Source organism: Contarinia nasturtii, unplaced genomic scaffold (genome assembly GCF_009176525.2).
Source record: "Contarinia nasturtii isolate CC-2019 unplaced genomic scaffold, AAFC_CNas_1.1 Cnas_scaffold_695, whole genome shotgun sequence".
In the NCBI taxonomy this organism is placed as follows: Eukaryota; Metazoa; Arthropoda; class Insecta; order Diptera; family Cecidomyiidae; genus Contarinia; species Contarinia nasturtii.
The window spans coordinates 9,643,456-9,660,258 of record NW_022198046.1 but is presented as its reverse complement, the minus strand read 5'-3'; the positions used below and the strand labels follow the sequence as shown (position 1 = coordinate 9,660,258).

The following is a 16,803-nucleotide window of genomic DNA, read 5'->3' as shown; positions in this document are numbered from 1 at the left end:
AGAGAGAGAGAGAGAGAGAGAGAGAGAGAGAGAGAGAGAGAGAGAGAGATAGGGAATTTTTTTGCCAACATTTTATAGCTTGTAAAAAGCATTGTCATGTTTGAACTGCTATTCGTTTCCACTTCCTACTTTAATAATTTTCAGTGCGGTGGCGATCGTTTTGAAATTGCTGAATTCATTATTAAGTAAAAGTTGTGTCCTCCCATTTTCGATTTTATTTGATTGGGAATATGAAAGCAACTTTTGAAATGTTTCAACGTTTGTTTTTTTCATTTTGAAGAAGAATCAAAATCAAACCAAAAAAAAAGCGGAGAATGAAACAAATCATTTTAAGTCACTAGAGGATGATACAAAAACTATCAATCAAATTGTGGATATAACTCATTTGAGTGCAATTTTCTGTCCCTCTTCCCGCATTTGGAAGTCGAAAAACATGTTTTTTTTTATGCACAACAATAATAAAATAGTTACATAAATGGCCACAAAGAGGATATTCTTAATTAATCATAACGGACGTATTGCTCTCTTTACTCCGGTTTAAATGGCATTCGCTAAAGGTGAACCAACGAAGAATGGAGCATAAAAGAATGTCACAAGAACTGGTCGTTTGATTTAAATGCGGGCTCATTTCGATTGGCAAAGAGAGCGTTTTTTATTGGTTCAAATTTCAATAATAATCGTTTTTGCCTATTTCCATACGTAATTTATGTGTCGCTTATTTCAATTCGCTGTACACGAGTTGGCATGGCTAATGGTCAGTTTTCGAAGCTGACACAGCCACAATCGAATGTTATGCATATGGAATCGATAATAATCGCGATGAAATACGGTTCGCTTTTAGTATTACCAAGATGTTTATGCAGAGACAGTGTCACCGGCTCCATAAGAAATATGTCGCCGAACCGATTTAGAATTGTAATTTATGCAAATCATGTTTGCTGCAATTAACGCACCGCAACGCAGCTAATAAGAATTAGGCGCGTTTCAAAATGGTATAAATATGCATTTAGATTGGTGCAAACGACAGCAGAAAAAATAAAAATGTAACGCAGAAAGACTATGTGAAAGAAGCAGAAGAAGAAGAAGAAGAGGAGAGAGGGGGAGAGAGAGTAAGAGAGCAGAAATGCGAACGTAATATAGAAAAAAGAAGCAAAGCGGACAACGATAAGAATTGTCGTTCGATCATTAAGCTTTTAATTCTTACAAAATAGCTTAAGCTCATTTACGAGATAAATATTGTAATTTAATATATTGATATAATGGATGCGAAGCATTCTAACGATCTGATTTCTTATTTAACCGTGTATATGTTTTTTTTTATATTTTCACAGAGTGGACTTCAAACCGGAGCGAGGAATTTATGATTTACGCATTGAGAATACATCGTACAATCGTGATAATGGACGTTTTGAATGTCATATCAAAGCAATTGGAACTGGTGCCGATGTCCATCAACAATATTTCAATATTACAATATTGACACCGCCCCAACCGCCAATGGTTGCTCCTGGCACCATTGCCACTGCTACCGAAGACAAAAAATTGGACTTGACATGCAGCAGTATCGGTGGTTCTCCCGATCCAACCATCACGTAAGTCATTCATAAATATTTTATTTTGTGTTCGATATACATTTGAATGTCATCTCATCGATGATTAAATTGATTTTGATCGAACATTTTCAATAATTCTCCCATTGACTGAGAATGGGCAACACATTCCCATCGGTGAGACACAAGATGTCTGTCAAACTACAAGATTTAACGGAATTATCTAATCGATTTCGATTTAACCACTTAACCGTTAGCAAAAAATCGTAACGATGATGATGCATTTTTTTTTTGTTTCAAAAATTTAGCTGGTACCGTGAAGGAAGTGCAATCCCATTGCAAGCACCAATCAGCCGAGGCGGATCAAAAGATCGTCAAACCACAAGCACACTGTCAATAATACCACAAAAAGATGATGACGGTGCAAAGTATCGATGTGTCGTTTGGAATCGCGCTATGACCGATGGCCAACGCCTTGAAACAACAGTCACATTGAACGTTAACTGTAAGTAGCTTTGTGTTGATTTTTCTTCTTGGCGGAAAGTAAAATTTTATTTCAATTTGATTCGATTGTGAGCCGAGTATTTTTTTTCTCGCTTGGTCATATATTTAGCTTAAAGTTTTCAAAGCCAATCAAATACCTTTGATTCGGATAAAACCAAATGAACCGAAAGAAAAACATGCAAATCATTCGATCAACTAACAGAGAAAATTACATTATTTTCAAACGAATAGATAGTAGAAACGTCGCCGCATTACCCGAAATTCAAATACAAATGTTCGAGAAAAGTGTTGCACATTCGCTTCGGCGAATTTCAAAACGCGATGTTCAATTCGCGCAAAGAGAGCGTCAATAGGTTTTGCTTCCATTTTAATTAAAATATAAACATGTTCTGGCAGAATCATGCCATCCAAAACGAGAATATTTGCCATCGCCATTGCAATGGCTGTGTTGCTGTTGCTGCTACCACTTTAGCGTAACAACATACAAATAAACACAATGAAACCATTTGTGTATCGCATCGAATTAAACCAGTTTTAGTAACAAAGTTGATAACAACGACCACAACCGCAACACAACCAACGATGCTTTGATGCTGTTCATCAAATACAAAAGCATGATATGTACGCCGATGTAAACTATTTCGTTCACATTAAATTATCCATTGAAATCAATAAATTGATGGAAAAAAAAACTCTCGAAAGCTTCCGAAAGCCCAGAAAATGCACTCCACAAATGGAATACATTTTGAAATATACAGATGCACACATGAGCCACATGTCGAAGCGATTTAATATTACATGTTGTGTGTGCATGTATGTGTCGATTACTCAGGAATCAATTAAATTCTCTTTCGTAAATTTTCTATGACCATTTTTGGCAAATACATAAAATGTTAACAAACAACAGCATCGTAAATAAATGCACTTTGATAAGAATCGGGCATCGAATTCTAATTGCAGACCTTTCATCATGAATTACAATCACACGCTGAATATGCCATGTGTAGTTTATAAGCGCGTTGATATTTTCACAATCATAACTCAACCGAACTTATTTCCCCATAGAGAGCAAATTCAATTTAAATTCTATAACATAAAATAAATTAAAGTTTACAAAACCACCGAAATATATTGCACACACAAACACACACTCACCTCATAGCAGTAATGGTCATCGGTTTTTTTGTCCACAAAAAGCGCATTATTTGGTATCAAAATCACTTAAAAATGTTCATTTATAAATTAAAAGTGTCCGTTTTGTATTTCAGTTTTCAAATGCGTTTGCATTTGTGGCTATCAAACAAAATGTTTATTCATTTTACACCTGACGATCTCCCGAATCAATTTTGATACCCAGTGAAATATCCGCTTGTCGGTCGATAATAATTCTACCAAAATATTTGGCTTCGTTTCGCTTCATAAAAGAATAATAAAATGCAATCATTTCAACAGTATTTGTGCATACCTTGTAACTTTTCATTTGTGTGCAAAATTCCAACTTAACATTCTTAAGATGCTTCACAGGCCATTCCACAAAACCGAAATTCGAGCAATGGGAATAATAAGAATGCAAGTGAGTGAGCGAGTGAGCGAGCGAGAGGAGAAGGGGTAAAGAGATAACGATAAAATTCAATTAAATTGCTCTCTTTTGCCGAAATTGTTTTGATAGGAAATATAAACAATTTTCCATTGTTATTGTTATTCGAAAACCGAAAACGTACCGAACAATTAGTATTTGATTTTGGATTGGGCGGGCAACGGATGTACTCTATATCTTGTTGTTTCTTTTGCTTCGCAATGTGAACATTCAGACGATAACGAAAGAAAATGGAAAAACAAAATGTCAATTAACTTAACTACTTATCAAATATTCATGGACCGTTACGGCACTGCTCCAGTACTTGGATTGGGGAATATAGCAACTGACCAAAACGAACATTCAGAAATGTGGATTCAAGTGAAAACCGAAATTAAATATTTCATATTTCTTGGTAGTTTGTGTTGGTGTTGCTGGTGTTGCTAGTGTTGCTAGTGCTGCAGCTTGTGAAATATTTTCAGAAAATGGCGAATAATGTTATGGCGAATGGCACCCATCTCACGTTCCAAATCGTTTTCATTAAATTTAACGTTCAAACTAAAAACAACCAACCCTATACATTCCGTTTTCATTTGTTTTGCTAACGAATTTCCGACAAATGTCGAAATGCATGTATGAAATGTTTAATTCTATATATGTATGTATGTCCTTCTCATTCTTTCTCGTTGCGTCTCTATTTACCGTATTTTTGTTGTTCAATTGCAATAACTGTACGAGCCGATGATAGTAAAATGGAGCGGATTGTATGAACGAATTACGGCTACGTGTTCTCATTAGACTGCCGACTAAATAAATCGGATAGCACAAATATACGGATACACAACTATTCCACAATCGCAGAGTGGGTGTGTGTGTGGCATGAGCACATATTTTGATTTACTTAAGCAAAAAAAAAAACCATAGATGTACAAGATTTTGGTTGATAAAATTTGTGTGCTGATATTTTCGAGTTCTTTGCTACTTTGAAAATGTGCGCCAATTTAAATGTAAGAGCTGATTACTCAAATCCAGATGATATCCATTGCTAAGATTTGAAATTGGCCAAGATTTGAAATTCATCGAATGAACTTTGCTGCTTTTGAAATTATGTTCAATGAACACACTGTTCACGGAAAATATATCGTCTTTAATTAGCTCGCTTCATAACACATAGTATTTGAGCATCAATGCGGATTTCCCAAATGCACAAAGTGAACGAATTCTCGAAATATTCTAACGCTGCTGTTGCCATTGCAGCTGCCGCTCAAAGTGCAAGTCAAGCATAACATTTAATCGATGCCTTCTAATTATCACGATAAATCTAATGGTATTTTGACATTGCTGCAATACAAACGGCTCATAACTTGTTTAAGATAATTGCAGATTAGGTAAACATTTTGAGAGATTGTGTGAGATATGGGAATGTGAGAGCATATATTCAAATGTTTCCAAATAATAATAATAATAGAGATTCGATACAATTTGAAATGGATTCAATGTAAATGATATAGTTTTAGTTGGTTGACATATGTCGAATTGGATATTGCGGGATGATTTAGTGCCGTTCACTTTTCGAAGTAATCAAATGGTACACAGAAAGACAACAGCATGTGTAAATACAATGATGATGCGATGCGCCGTTATTCAATGCTATACAGACACAAATAAACCCACCCATCCACCCAACCCATCCACCCATATATGCAGTCAGTCAATGACTGATCAACAAGCTCACAATTATCATTTTGCCAAAAGCAATTTTCCATTCACCTTTATCTATGGAGTAAATGTTTTTTCGGTAATTTTCAAATCCGTTGATTTCCACAATTATGCTAATCAAATGTTAAATTTTTTAAAAGTTATTTGTATCATTTTACTCATTTTGATACGATATAGTGCCACCAGTTGAAAATGTACATTTGCCATATTTTGCATACAACATTCAGCAATGATAGCTTTGTGTAATCCATTGTCATTAGCCAAAATAATGATAATAATCTCACAGTGCAAACATGAATTTGAAATCAAATATACGTAAATTAATTCCATGAAATGATTTTCATGCTTTTGGTTATAATATTGTATGTGAAAAGTGTAAGTGTGTGTCATTCTTGCTGCAACCAGGCGACGACAACCACATTTTAATACAAAACTGAATAGGAAAGAGCAAAACCCGGGAAATTGCATTACTGCTACTGCTGTACTAATGGGTTTTATGATGTAACTCAATCTAGAGAATATCAGTTGCAATGAGAGAGCAAAAATCCCCAGTCTATATGTGCGTGCATGCGGTGTGTGTGTGTGTGTGTTATCAAACCATTGCTCAGACGGCGTGTTGAAATGAGAACTGATAAATAATTTATGATGTGCAATAAAACATTCAAATTTATTGTGTATTCTATGATCATGTGTGTGTCTTGCGGATGCATCTAACTCTCTTCCATTCACTCCAATCTATATTATGTGCATTTTATTGGTAGCAATATACTGCTATAATGCATGATGCTATGCCATCGAAAATGTAAACAACCTTAAAATAATAATTTATGGTTTTGAGTGGTATGCAATTTAATTGCAACCAAAAATGTGTTGTATGTTCATTCTTTTGTCTCGTACATTATTTTCCTTAAAGTCACGTTCACTTGTATCGACAAACCAAAAGCGATTTTATTGACTTTATCGATTTTTATGGAAAAACTGTATCACATTAACTGATGGTCAATTGTTTTTCTCCTCTTTTGCTCCTCTCTCTCTCTTTTTTGCTCTTTTGTGCACATTTAGTTGATATGTTCTCGATGGACAATGAACATTCTCCCTTTCTCTTTCACTCTGTTGTTCATTCTATCTATCACTGCACAAAATTATCGCATTTTCCGTTTAAAGTATATTGTATAAATGGAGCGAGGAATGAATACAATGCAAATATGGCAGCATTCTAAAATTGGATCGATGCAACGTGATGATGGTGCGATTGCAATTAAAATAATAATAATAATAATTGCTTTCACATACTTCACTCTTTTGCATCCAATTGCTAGCAGTGGTAGCTGGTACCCGATGCTGATGATGATTTTGCTGTTGCCCATTACTGTGGTTGGCTATCGATGCAAACTCGCCATCCAAGAAAACCAGTATGCCGCTCATATCAAATCATAGTATACACATGTATGACGGATGCCAGAAAATACATTCCAGTTATTTTAATGTCGTTCACTCGTATGGTGGACAAGTTGCTTTTTTTTAATGACATTACAATTTACATACATAACGACAGAATTCATATTTTAGTGAGCCGATTTGTGGTTTCCTTCACATTCATTCGACATAGCTATTACATTTCCATCCGTATTATTGGCAATCGGATTGTCGACATAACAATGACATTTCCACCACGGTAAAACATTTCTCGCCCATCAAACATGGACGACATGTATGTCTGCTTGTATTTGTTTAGTCATTTAATTTCGGCGACTCGTATCAATTAAACACTAATACTGGTCACAGCTATAACCATTGCTATGGCACATGAATTTTCATGAAAACTTCACAATTCGAAAATGATTTGTATCACAATACTATTGGAATTCGCAATTCATTGTATTTACGTTATTCGAATGAAGCGACTGAAGTATATCGATTTCTATTTTTGGAATTGATCGATTTGCATCAGAATTAAATTTATTTTGGAAATTTAATAGTGGAAACCAAAATTTGTTTTTTTTTTTTTTTATATCGTTCCGATTCTCGGTATTACGCGCAATGCACTGATATCCATAGTTCAGATTAGGATAGCCATAGAATAATTTGATACTTGATCGGTTTGGTAAATAGAGATACAGATTGCCAAGCAATTTTTGATGGAGTTTGTATGGAAACCATGATAGCCACATCGGATTAAATACACGGTAAACACATTTTGTGTGTGGACATTTTTGATTGCATACATTAAACGATTTATAATCTCCAACCAATGTATTATCCGATACAGAAATAAGTCCAGCGCCTTTTCATATTATTGGTACATTTCTCTGGATCGATTACCAAATTCTTTGGTGGAAAAACTCAAACAAATCGAGAGAAAAGCGCACAAAAGGAAATTGATTATTTTGATTTATGTAAAAATGCGCATAAGTGTGGTTTCGATTAGCTACAACTCTCGTACAATACACTTCGTTCAATGTTTGTAATTTATTGAGAAAGTACTAAGCTCACCAATTGAGAAAACTTAGTCGAAACAACTCTAAACAACGCACCATACAAACTGAATGCATCTGTGCAATGCAATTCAACATACACCAATAGAACGGACATATTTTTTCAATTTCGTCATTTGGCTTAGTCTCGTGCGCTCTCGCCCATTTATTCCATTTCGATGATCGTTGTTGTTGTTATTTCGCCGCATGTTGTTTTGCAGCCATGTTACGGTTTCTCGAAAAGGAAATAAAAAAGTATACAATTTTTAGACTGTGTTGTGTGCGCTTGATTTAATTTATCGTGGAATAAATAGAAGTGTAGTCGCCTGGTCGGTTCATTGCATCGACACACACACATATACACTCTATATTACTTGGAGTAGTTATTTTTCGTTCTGCTTCTTTTTATCGCAACGCACAAGCAAAGTAGCCACTAATCGAATCGAGAGAGAGAGAGAGTGAGAGAGCATGCATCTCGAGGTTTTCATAACAATGTACGATTTTGCCTCAGTTAACAACAACATCAACCACTGCCATTGATATGGATATAATATAATAAATAGGCATTTGCACCGATTAATCGATCGATTGCACTAACAGCCACATTTATATGGATTTCTCTTTCGATGCTACAATGGATAGACGGAGACGACGGCCAGTAAATGTAAGTTTGTGTATATGCAGAGCACAAAACACACGATTTCTCAATTGAAACTCTGAATCTGAATACAAATAGCAAAATGGTTATAAAAAACAACAACATTATGCATACAGTCAGCAGGAGAGTGAGAAAGAAACCGATAAAATACAGAATTACAGACACATTTCGATAGTTTGTTGTTGGAAGTGTGTGTCTGTATTTGTTGCTGGTCGTAAACCGGTTATACTTTTTTGCCTCTTCAAACGTGGCACACGACTTCCAATATCCAGATGTGGATTTGAAATAACAACGCACGCGTATCACTGAACATTTGTGCAACTAACGTCTTTGACCGACGTTCAACTTTTGCTTCGATATCGAATATATGTGGCCATTTTTGTTGTTGTTGTTTTCTATTGCGTACACTTCAAGCCGCCTGCTCACATTTGTTCTCTCTCATGGAAATTTTCGGGCAAATTGCTTTTCAGAAAACATTTTTTTTTCTACAATACACAATTCCTTCTTTTTTTTCATTGAGCAGTAGCGACATTTTTTTATGAAACGATTTATTCGACAGTGTCTGCTGATTAATGGAATTTAGTCGTGTGCACAAAGCACGAAGTCTGGGCTGGATTACGCCACGAGAGAAGAAAAAAAAATATGTCAAAATAGGTCGGGTCCATTTTACACATTCAATTGCACATTGACACGAAATGAAAATATTTACACATTTGTAAATGAGCCGCTGAAAAACAAATTCACACATTCTTTTTGGCAGTGCTCTCCTTGTGTATGTTGCTCAAGACCATTCGAAACAATCAAATGAACACGTCAAATACGCATAAATCTTTCAACGCTTCCTGCAATCGACACTACAATCAACACACACCGAACTTGAGTCAATTCACGAGAATACCAAATCGAGTCGAAGAGTTTAAACAAATTTATATGAAAATAGGCAAACGAATTGACTATACGATGTGACAAATTGTTTTACATATCCGCATGTTCTATTCATCGCTTTTTGATTCGAGATCGTTTAATATTCATTTTGAAAAAAACTGCCGAATGCTTTAACATATAAAAAAACCTATCAACGAACAATATGAAAACTGCCGATTTCTTTCTCACGGTGTTCATTATCACGTCGAAAAATCTTTTTAATTTTTTAAAAAGTGAACTTATGGAAATCAACCTGTTTCTTTTTAATGAAAAACAAAATTTAATTCTTTCATATTTTATGCCATTAATTGGATTGGTTTAAACGGCGGCAATCAACATCAGTTGAAAGCATCAAAACAATGATCAAATCAGGCAACCCATTATCATGAAACAAATTTGAATTTATCCTAAATGAAATTATGAATACGTTTTATTGATCGTATGAATGAGGTTAAATTGAGTGACATAAAGGTGTCCATTGAAATCGATCACGATTCTCATGACTATTGTTCAAGGTGCAAATAGATTTTTTTTTCTTGCTTTTAAAGCCAATAACACATTCTTAGTTGCCGTCATATTCTCGCACTTGAATGTTACAATTTCAGACGTATACGTGTCAGATTCGTTGAAATGATTATGTATGGAGTTTATAATAATGTTTATTTGAATGGGAAAAGGTAAACCTTTCGCTTCATATCCAAATGACATATTTAGCTAATCGTTCAAATGCCGAATGAGTAGTGCCTCATCAATATTCATCGCTATATCAGAAAACACTTGCTCTTCTCATTATGCAAACCGATTAAATGAACAGAGTGAAAGACAAAAAAAATCCCCAACACATTGACAAACAATGAAAAGTGCTGAAATAAAAGGTTTCGATATGATTTCCATTGTGCTTGAAAGCATTAATGTAGTAAAAGCATCACTTGTGCTCTGTGTTGTTGTATTTGAATCTATATGCACAGTGTAAATGCGTGAAAGGCAAGTCATATCAATGGATCAATGTATACGATCAAATAACATACAGTTTACTTAATAGTTCCAAAATGACTTCTGTTCAATTTGTTCCATTGAATATAGATGGGTTTCATGGTGGTGTGTTTTTTTTTCTCTCTCGTCTTCCTTGACAATCGAAAAATTGCAGAACCAATTTGTATTTGTTCCGTAAATCTCCACTTAAGTAGCAAATAAAAATTCAATAATATACTCATACACGTAACCTTTATTCAAGCCATTGAACAAGTAAACAAAGCAATGAATAGTTTGTGGTTGGTAATGATGATGCAAAAAAAAGAGAAGAAAAAGAATATTCATGAACCCAAAGAGAAGAGGAATCGTTGAAATGCGATCATTTTTTTTCCGGCGAAATTTTTAAATCATGACTCAAAATCGATTTGTCATGGTACTTATCTATCGAACAATTCCATATTCACAAAAGCATCATGCAGGCAGAAATTTAACTCGAATTTCGTCACATGTAGTCATCAGAAAATAACGAAAGACAAAACCCCAATCCGGTTCCGAAGATAAATCATCGACTTATGTTAAGAAACGTATTTTTATGCGGTGCGGCGCTAAATGAGATTTGAATATTTAAATATTAAAACGAAAAGAAAAAATTATGAACTTCGATTGTAGCGTGCCTGATTGCAGAAAACTTAATCACCGGATAAAATCGGCAGCAGAAATTTCAATCAGTGACAACTAATATGAGGCCAATATGTGATTTGGTAATATCTATACATAAATGGTTAAAGCATAAATTGCCTCAAACCATACCAGTGGCGATTAGGTCAGAGCATTGGGGTTTTTCGAGAACTGATTGAAATCTCGAAAATTAAATTTGTAATATTGAAAATTAAAAAAAAAAACTAAAATGTCGAACAAAGCTCGAACGTCAAATAAACAGTGTGGCCGTACGGCCAATGTGAAAATAGCACGCACGTGCATATCGACATAATAGAATGAAAGTACTTTTGAAATTGTATCAATATTGCCATTGAGACCAAGATCTCTATATATATTATTTCTTTTGTTTATTGCGCGTTTTTTATCGGGTATTAGCACAAAATATCAACCGAAAGACCGACTTTACGAGCGCACGACAAATCATAAATGAAGCACACACACATATCTACTATGTATATGCAAACATTGTTTTGTGCATACAAAACACGGAAAAACTTTCATGAATTTGTGAAAACTATACCAAATAGTAATAACAACAACTGAAACTAGCATTTGCGGTTATTATTGGCGATATATGTGTGTGTATCGGTGTACAGAAATAGCATCAAAATTTAAACAAGGTAACACAGTATCGGACATTTTACGTTTCGCTTTCGCACACACCGATAGACACTCTAAGCGCAATTACACGGTATTTAATATATAGTTGTTTTTGAATGCACACAAGTGATTCACCGAAAACATCGAACCAAAAACCATTGGCAAAGAAGATTTTTTGATGATACAAATAACTAGAGCATAATCAAGCCATGTGTTAGTTCATATTTGTGTCTGCTATCGCTGCTCCTACTGTGTAAATAGTGTTAGATAAATGGCAACGTTTTTGAATTGGTCACACTTTTAAAGTCACGTTTCACATTCATTCTTTGCTCGCTTAAACATCGACCTGCCACTGGATTTTACATGATAAAATGATCTTTGTATCGGCTTTGGCCTATGCTATATGCTATGCAAATATGCTCCACATGCTTTAATATATTTCAGTGTTATACCACTAGGCATTCATGGCTTCTGCAAATGGATCAAGTATTTGATTCACGTAGTGGTAATTAATATCGCATCGGCATATAAATTTTGAATGGAGAATAGTTTGATGGTATTTTGCTTCAACTCACTGTACATACAACACATTCTGACTTTCATATCGTTGATCAAGTTGAATTGTAAGCATCACTAGCACGTTTACCACAACGTAGAAAATGAAATGGAGACAAAATGAGAATGAGCAGGAGAGAGAGAGAAAGAGAGTGAGAAACTCAAGTAAATCGATGAAAGAGATTGAAATTAAAATATTTATCTAACAATCATATTAAATTGAATGCCTTTGGCTGAACGAGATTCGTGTTTTCCATAAATCCGACACAAGCACCAAATGAAATCCCATGGATTTTTATTCACATTCAAAACGAAACAATCACCGTTCAGAACGTCTCTATGCTAACCATTTTCAAATCGATACCATACACAAAAATAAAACATACATTGTGTTTACCGAGAGATTGAAAATTCTACTGCCATAACCAAGTCCAGCATGTGTGCCTGCTGATTCATCAGTTTCGATTGTATGATGTTGTTTGGATTTTTTCCCTCATTTCTCGACATTTGTTTAATTGGTCACTTAATTATGAAAGTTGAACACTTTTTTCTCGGTATTTGTGTTGCAAGTTTTGATTATTTACTCTATGAATATGAAAAGTTCGCATGAAAAATGGAAAGCGGTACTCATACATCGAACCATTTCTCCGAAAATATCCTCGTATCTGCTCATAATTAATTACACAAATAAGCAAATGGTTGAAACTTTTGATTACGGTCCATGTCATACTGGACAACAGTTGCCTCAATACAAGTGGCACCCAAACTAAAATGATATTTTTAATTGATTCGATGAAAGTTTAAAGCTCAACCAAAATGATGGTTATGAAAAGGGAGTGTTCCATTTACACAATCATCTCTTGTCATTTCATTGTTAATAAATGGGATCCACTTGAGCGAATGGACTTCGGTTTTCAATGTTTGATTGAATCCGTCGGTTTTCTCATTTGTCTCAATTTTCGTATATATTAAACAAGTAACAAGTTGCTGACCGAGCAAACAATCGAACAATGTTCAATAGAATCCCTTTCTTGTGGTAATATGCAATCAAGTGTTTAAAGAACGACCAAGAGAAAAAGCAAAAAAAGCATCAACCATTACGTTGTGTGTCAAATGATTTGGGCACGGCCTGTAGGCCCAATTAGATGCATAGCACACTGCATGATGTTGCTTTTATTTTGAAAAAGTACGTGCATGTCGTTCTTATAATCGAATGCAAATGCCATTTTATCCGACTTCGCAAAATGTCAATTCCAAAATGCAAAATGCACTTAAAACAATTTGCCAACAGTTTTCATTTCAATGCGGTCCAATGAACGGAGGAGATTTCTTTGTTTGTTTTCAAACTCTGGCGAATAAATTACGCAAAAATATAGCAACTTCGTCATCGTTGTCGTTGTCGTCGACATCATCACCGTAGCCGCAGCCGTCGTCTTCAGTATATTGCAAACAAGTAGCAATGCAAAAAGTAATGTCAAACAAAAAAGGGAATCTCATTTCACCGATTTAACATTACAGCGGCGAGCTAGAGAAAATGAGTTGTGTACACCACGCGCTCAATAAGCATGATGATAAGGCAGTTTTCAGTTGGAAATGATTTGCACACAGCAACTATCTTACTGGAATGCAGTTGAGGAAGTGCTCTGTCGACGCTCGGGTCATAAGGGGTTTCATATCCCAGTTGCTATACAAAGCACAAATCTACTGTGAAACATAAAATAATGACATAAAAAACTTTAAAATGACATTCCGTATGGCTTCTACGGTGTGCTTTGGCACTTTCCAGTGCGTCCCAAACACAGTGAGACAATGCATTGAGATAGGTACACTGTGAAAGAGAGAGAGAGAGAGAGAGAGAGAGAGAGAATGGGAGGTGAGAGATTGCATGAAAAAATTTCACCAACTTTCAGGCATTGAAATGAATGAGTGTAGTGAGAGTAAAAACTGTCGTCGTTGCAAACTTTCGAATCGTCAACATTGTGCACAAAATCATTAACATAGAAAACAAATGCCAAATGGCGCGATTTCTGGAATATTGAATTTTATTGTCCTATCTTTATGATAGAGGAGAAATGAAAACGATATACACTAAAACAATCCTTGTTGGTTTTTTTCCCTCTATCTCACTCTCTTTTGCTCTTCCTCGCTTTCTGCGTTTGGAATGAGACCCGAAACACAAGCAGGCAATGACTCTGAAAGTATATCACTTTACGAGAAAAGTTTTCCGTACGCCTTTATAGGTTCAGCTACAATAGCTTGTTACGGATGCCAAGTGACATTAGCTGAAAAGAGCACAACAATCCAGCTGCGCCGATTGCAATTTCCAAATGAAAACGAAAAACGAACAAACAAATAAGGACCAGAACACACACATACCCACCGACCCACACCCACATCCATCGAACGAAACTTATGTTAATTTTGTATTTAATAACTGTGTGAGAGTGTGTTTACGACATAAGAGCCAAGTTTTGTCTGTTGTTGTTTTTTTTTATTAACGGGAAAAAGGTCGCAATCAAGCATCATCGTTGCCAGTTTAATTATGTGTTTTTCATTTAGTATGAGCTATTTTTTCCTGCTCCATTTCGTCGTTGATCATTGTATATGGGCGGGTGTGTGTGTCTTTTGTACGGTCATAAACTACCTAAACAGAACATACTTTCAGATGATTTCTCATTAAAATATTGTAATAAAGAGCAGATAATTAAAAGCAAAGCGACGAAAAATCATTTTATAATCGAAAATTATAGTGTAAAACAGAGAATGAGAGAGAAAGCGCACAAAAGTCAAAAAGAAAAATATGGGGACGAGTTGAAATGAATTTTCATCACAATTGCAAATGAACGTTATAAATAATGAAAGTAATTTTGTGGTCAATCAACATGAAATAATGCGGCTGAAATGAAAACATAATAATTCAAAAAGAGCATTGAATCTGAATTTCTCTGTTGGTGGTGACTTTTGTGACTCTTTTTGCCATTTCGCGTTCTTTCTCAACTATTATAGATTCTGAAAGCTGTTCGGCTCAATGCGGTACATTATATGCGGCACAAATGTAAAACAAATACACCCGCACAGAGGAAGATGCACACGGTTTGCTTTGATTCCGGTGGAAACTAGCAAAAATCATATTTTGAGATAGTTTCAGATGAGAAAAATGGAAACTATAAAATTGACTGTGTTTTTCTGTCAGATATGAAACATGAATTGCAACCACACTATTGAAAATTTGTTATTTGGAAAAACGTTAATTTAAAAAATGTAAATTTTAATTACGACAGCAGCATTCCCCATTTGATTCATCATCATATCGTTGCACGAAATCTATCTCCCTCTTTCTTTCTTTCACCCTCTCACTCTCCGTCCGCCAAATGAGCTCGACCAACTTAATCATGATTTTGCCCATATAAATTGCACATAATTTTTTTTTTCGTTCATTTTCCGAACTACTTACACTGGGAATTGTATACAGACACTTTATATTCCTCTGTGCGCGCCTGCTACTCACATTTTTTTTCCAACGTTGTTGCGTTGTATTCCATCTCTCTGTTCTGTCATTTAAATCATTCATTTAAAGTTAGTTTTCTGTGTGGTTGTTGTTTGTGATTATACTGTTGTTGGCTCGTCCTCATTCGTGTTTGCTTTTATTTCGAGATCATTCGTCTGCATTATTCCAATGACGATAGTGGTAGCAGCAAAAGGATATGCGATTCAGTGGAAAAATAAAATACGCATAGTAGCAACAGAATGTGGGCTTTTCTCGCTTCACATAATTAAAGCCAACATTCGAATATTGTTGCATGCGGAATAGAGGAGAAGAGTCATCGTGTGAATGGAATATGTGTTAATTAAAACTAACCATTTTTCAAAGTCGGTTTTGAATGAGAAAAACTGCGCAAAAAGTTTGAGTCTGTCGAATGAAAAAACAAAAACCAAATGAAGAATAACAAAAATAAAAGCGGGAATCGAAGGAAAAAGATGGTGAATGGGCTTTTTGGAAGAACAATATTGGCAAACGAGTCGGTTATAAACAAACTAAAAACTGAAAAAATGGAGAAATGAACCCTTCTATTCCCTCATTTTGTTTTTACCTTCGAACCACCAGCAATGGACAAACACAACGAGTGTATTTCATCAAGAATGATACTCGTTTTGCGATTGTCATGCTCACGAATCACTGCCCAAGCTTCAAATTCATCACAGGAAAAACCATCTGATTTGAATGACTTGCCATTTTGAATGGTACTTTTTTCCTCATTTTTGTTCTTCGTTGTCTGGACTTTTTGTAACCTTTACGAGAGCAACAGAGCTGTTTCGTGCTTCATTCGCTTCTGATTTATTCCGTACACCAGCTACATCAACTAAAATGACAATATGATTACAATGTGTATTTGTACGTTGATACACATCACTCACATTTACCACCAGCTCTCTCATTCTCTTTTTATCGATGTATATAAATTGCAAAAGTTTTCGCTACAAAATTTCACGCTGTTGTTTTATCGCTTATATTGTTCAAGCGAAACGAGATCGTTGTTGATAATTTCATTC

The 16,803-nt window shown here is 35.1% G+C and overlaps 1 protein-coding gene across 2 annotated transcripts in view; it reads left to right on the top strand.

Moving 5' to 3' along the window:
• LOC116340561 (Down syndrome cell adhesion molecule homolog) overlaps positions 1–16,803 on the top strand; it is a 187,765-nt gene that overhangs the window by 133,765 nt on the left and 37,197 nt on the right. For both annotated transcript variants that reach the window (XM_031767114.1, XM_031767116.1), the window contains exons 3-4: positions 1,332–1,592; positions 1,859–2,055. In XM_031767114.1, the coding sequence (XP_031622974.1) occupies positions 1,332–1,592; positions 1,859–2,055 (458 nt within the window). The remainder of the gene's footprint in view (positions 1–1,331; positions 1,593–1,858; positions 2,056–16,803) is intronic.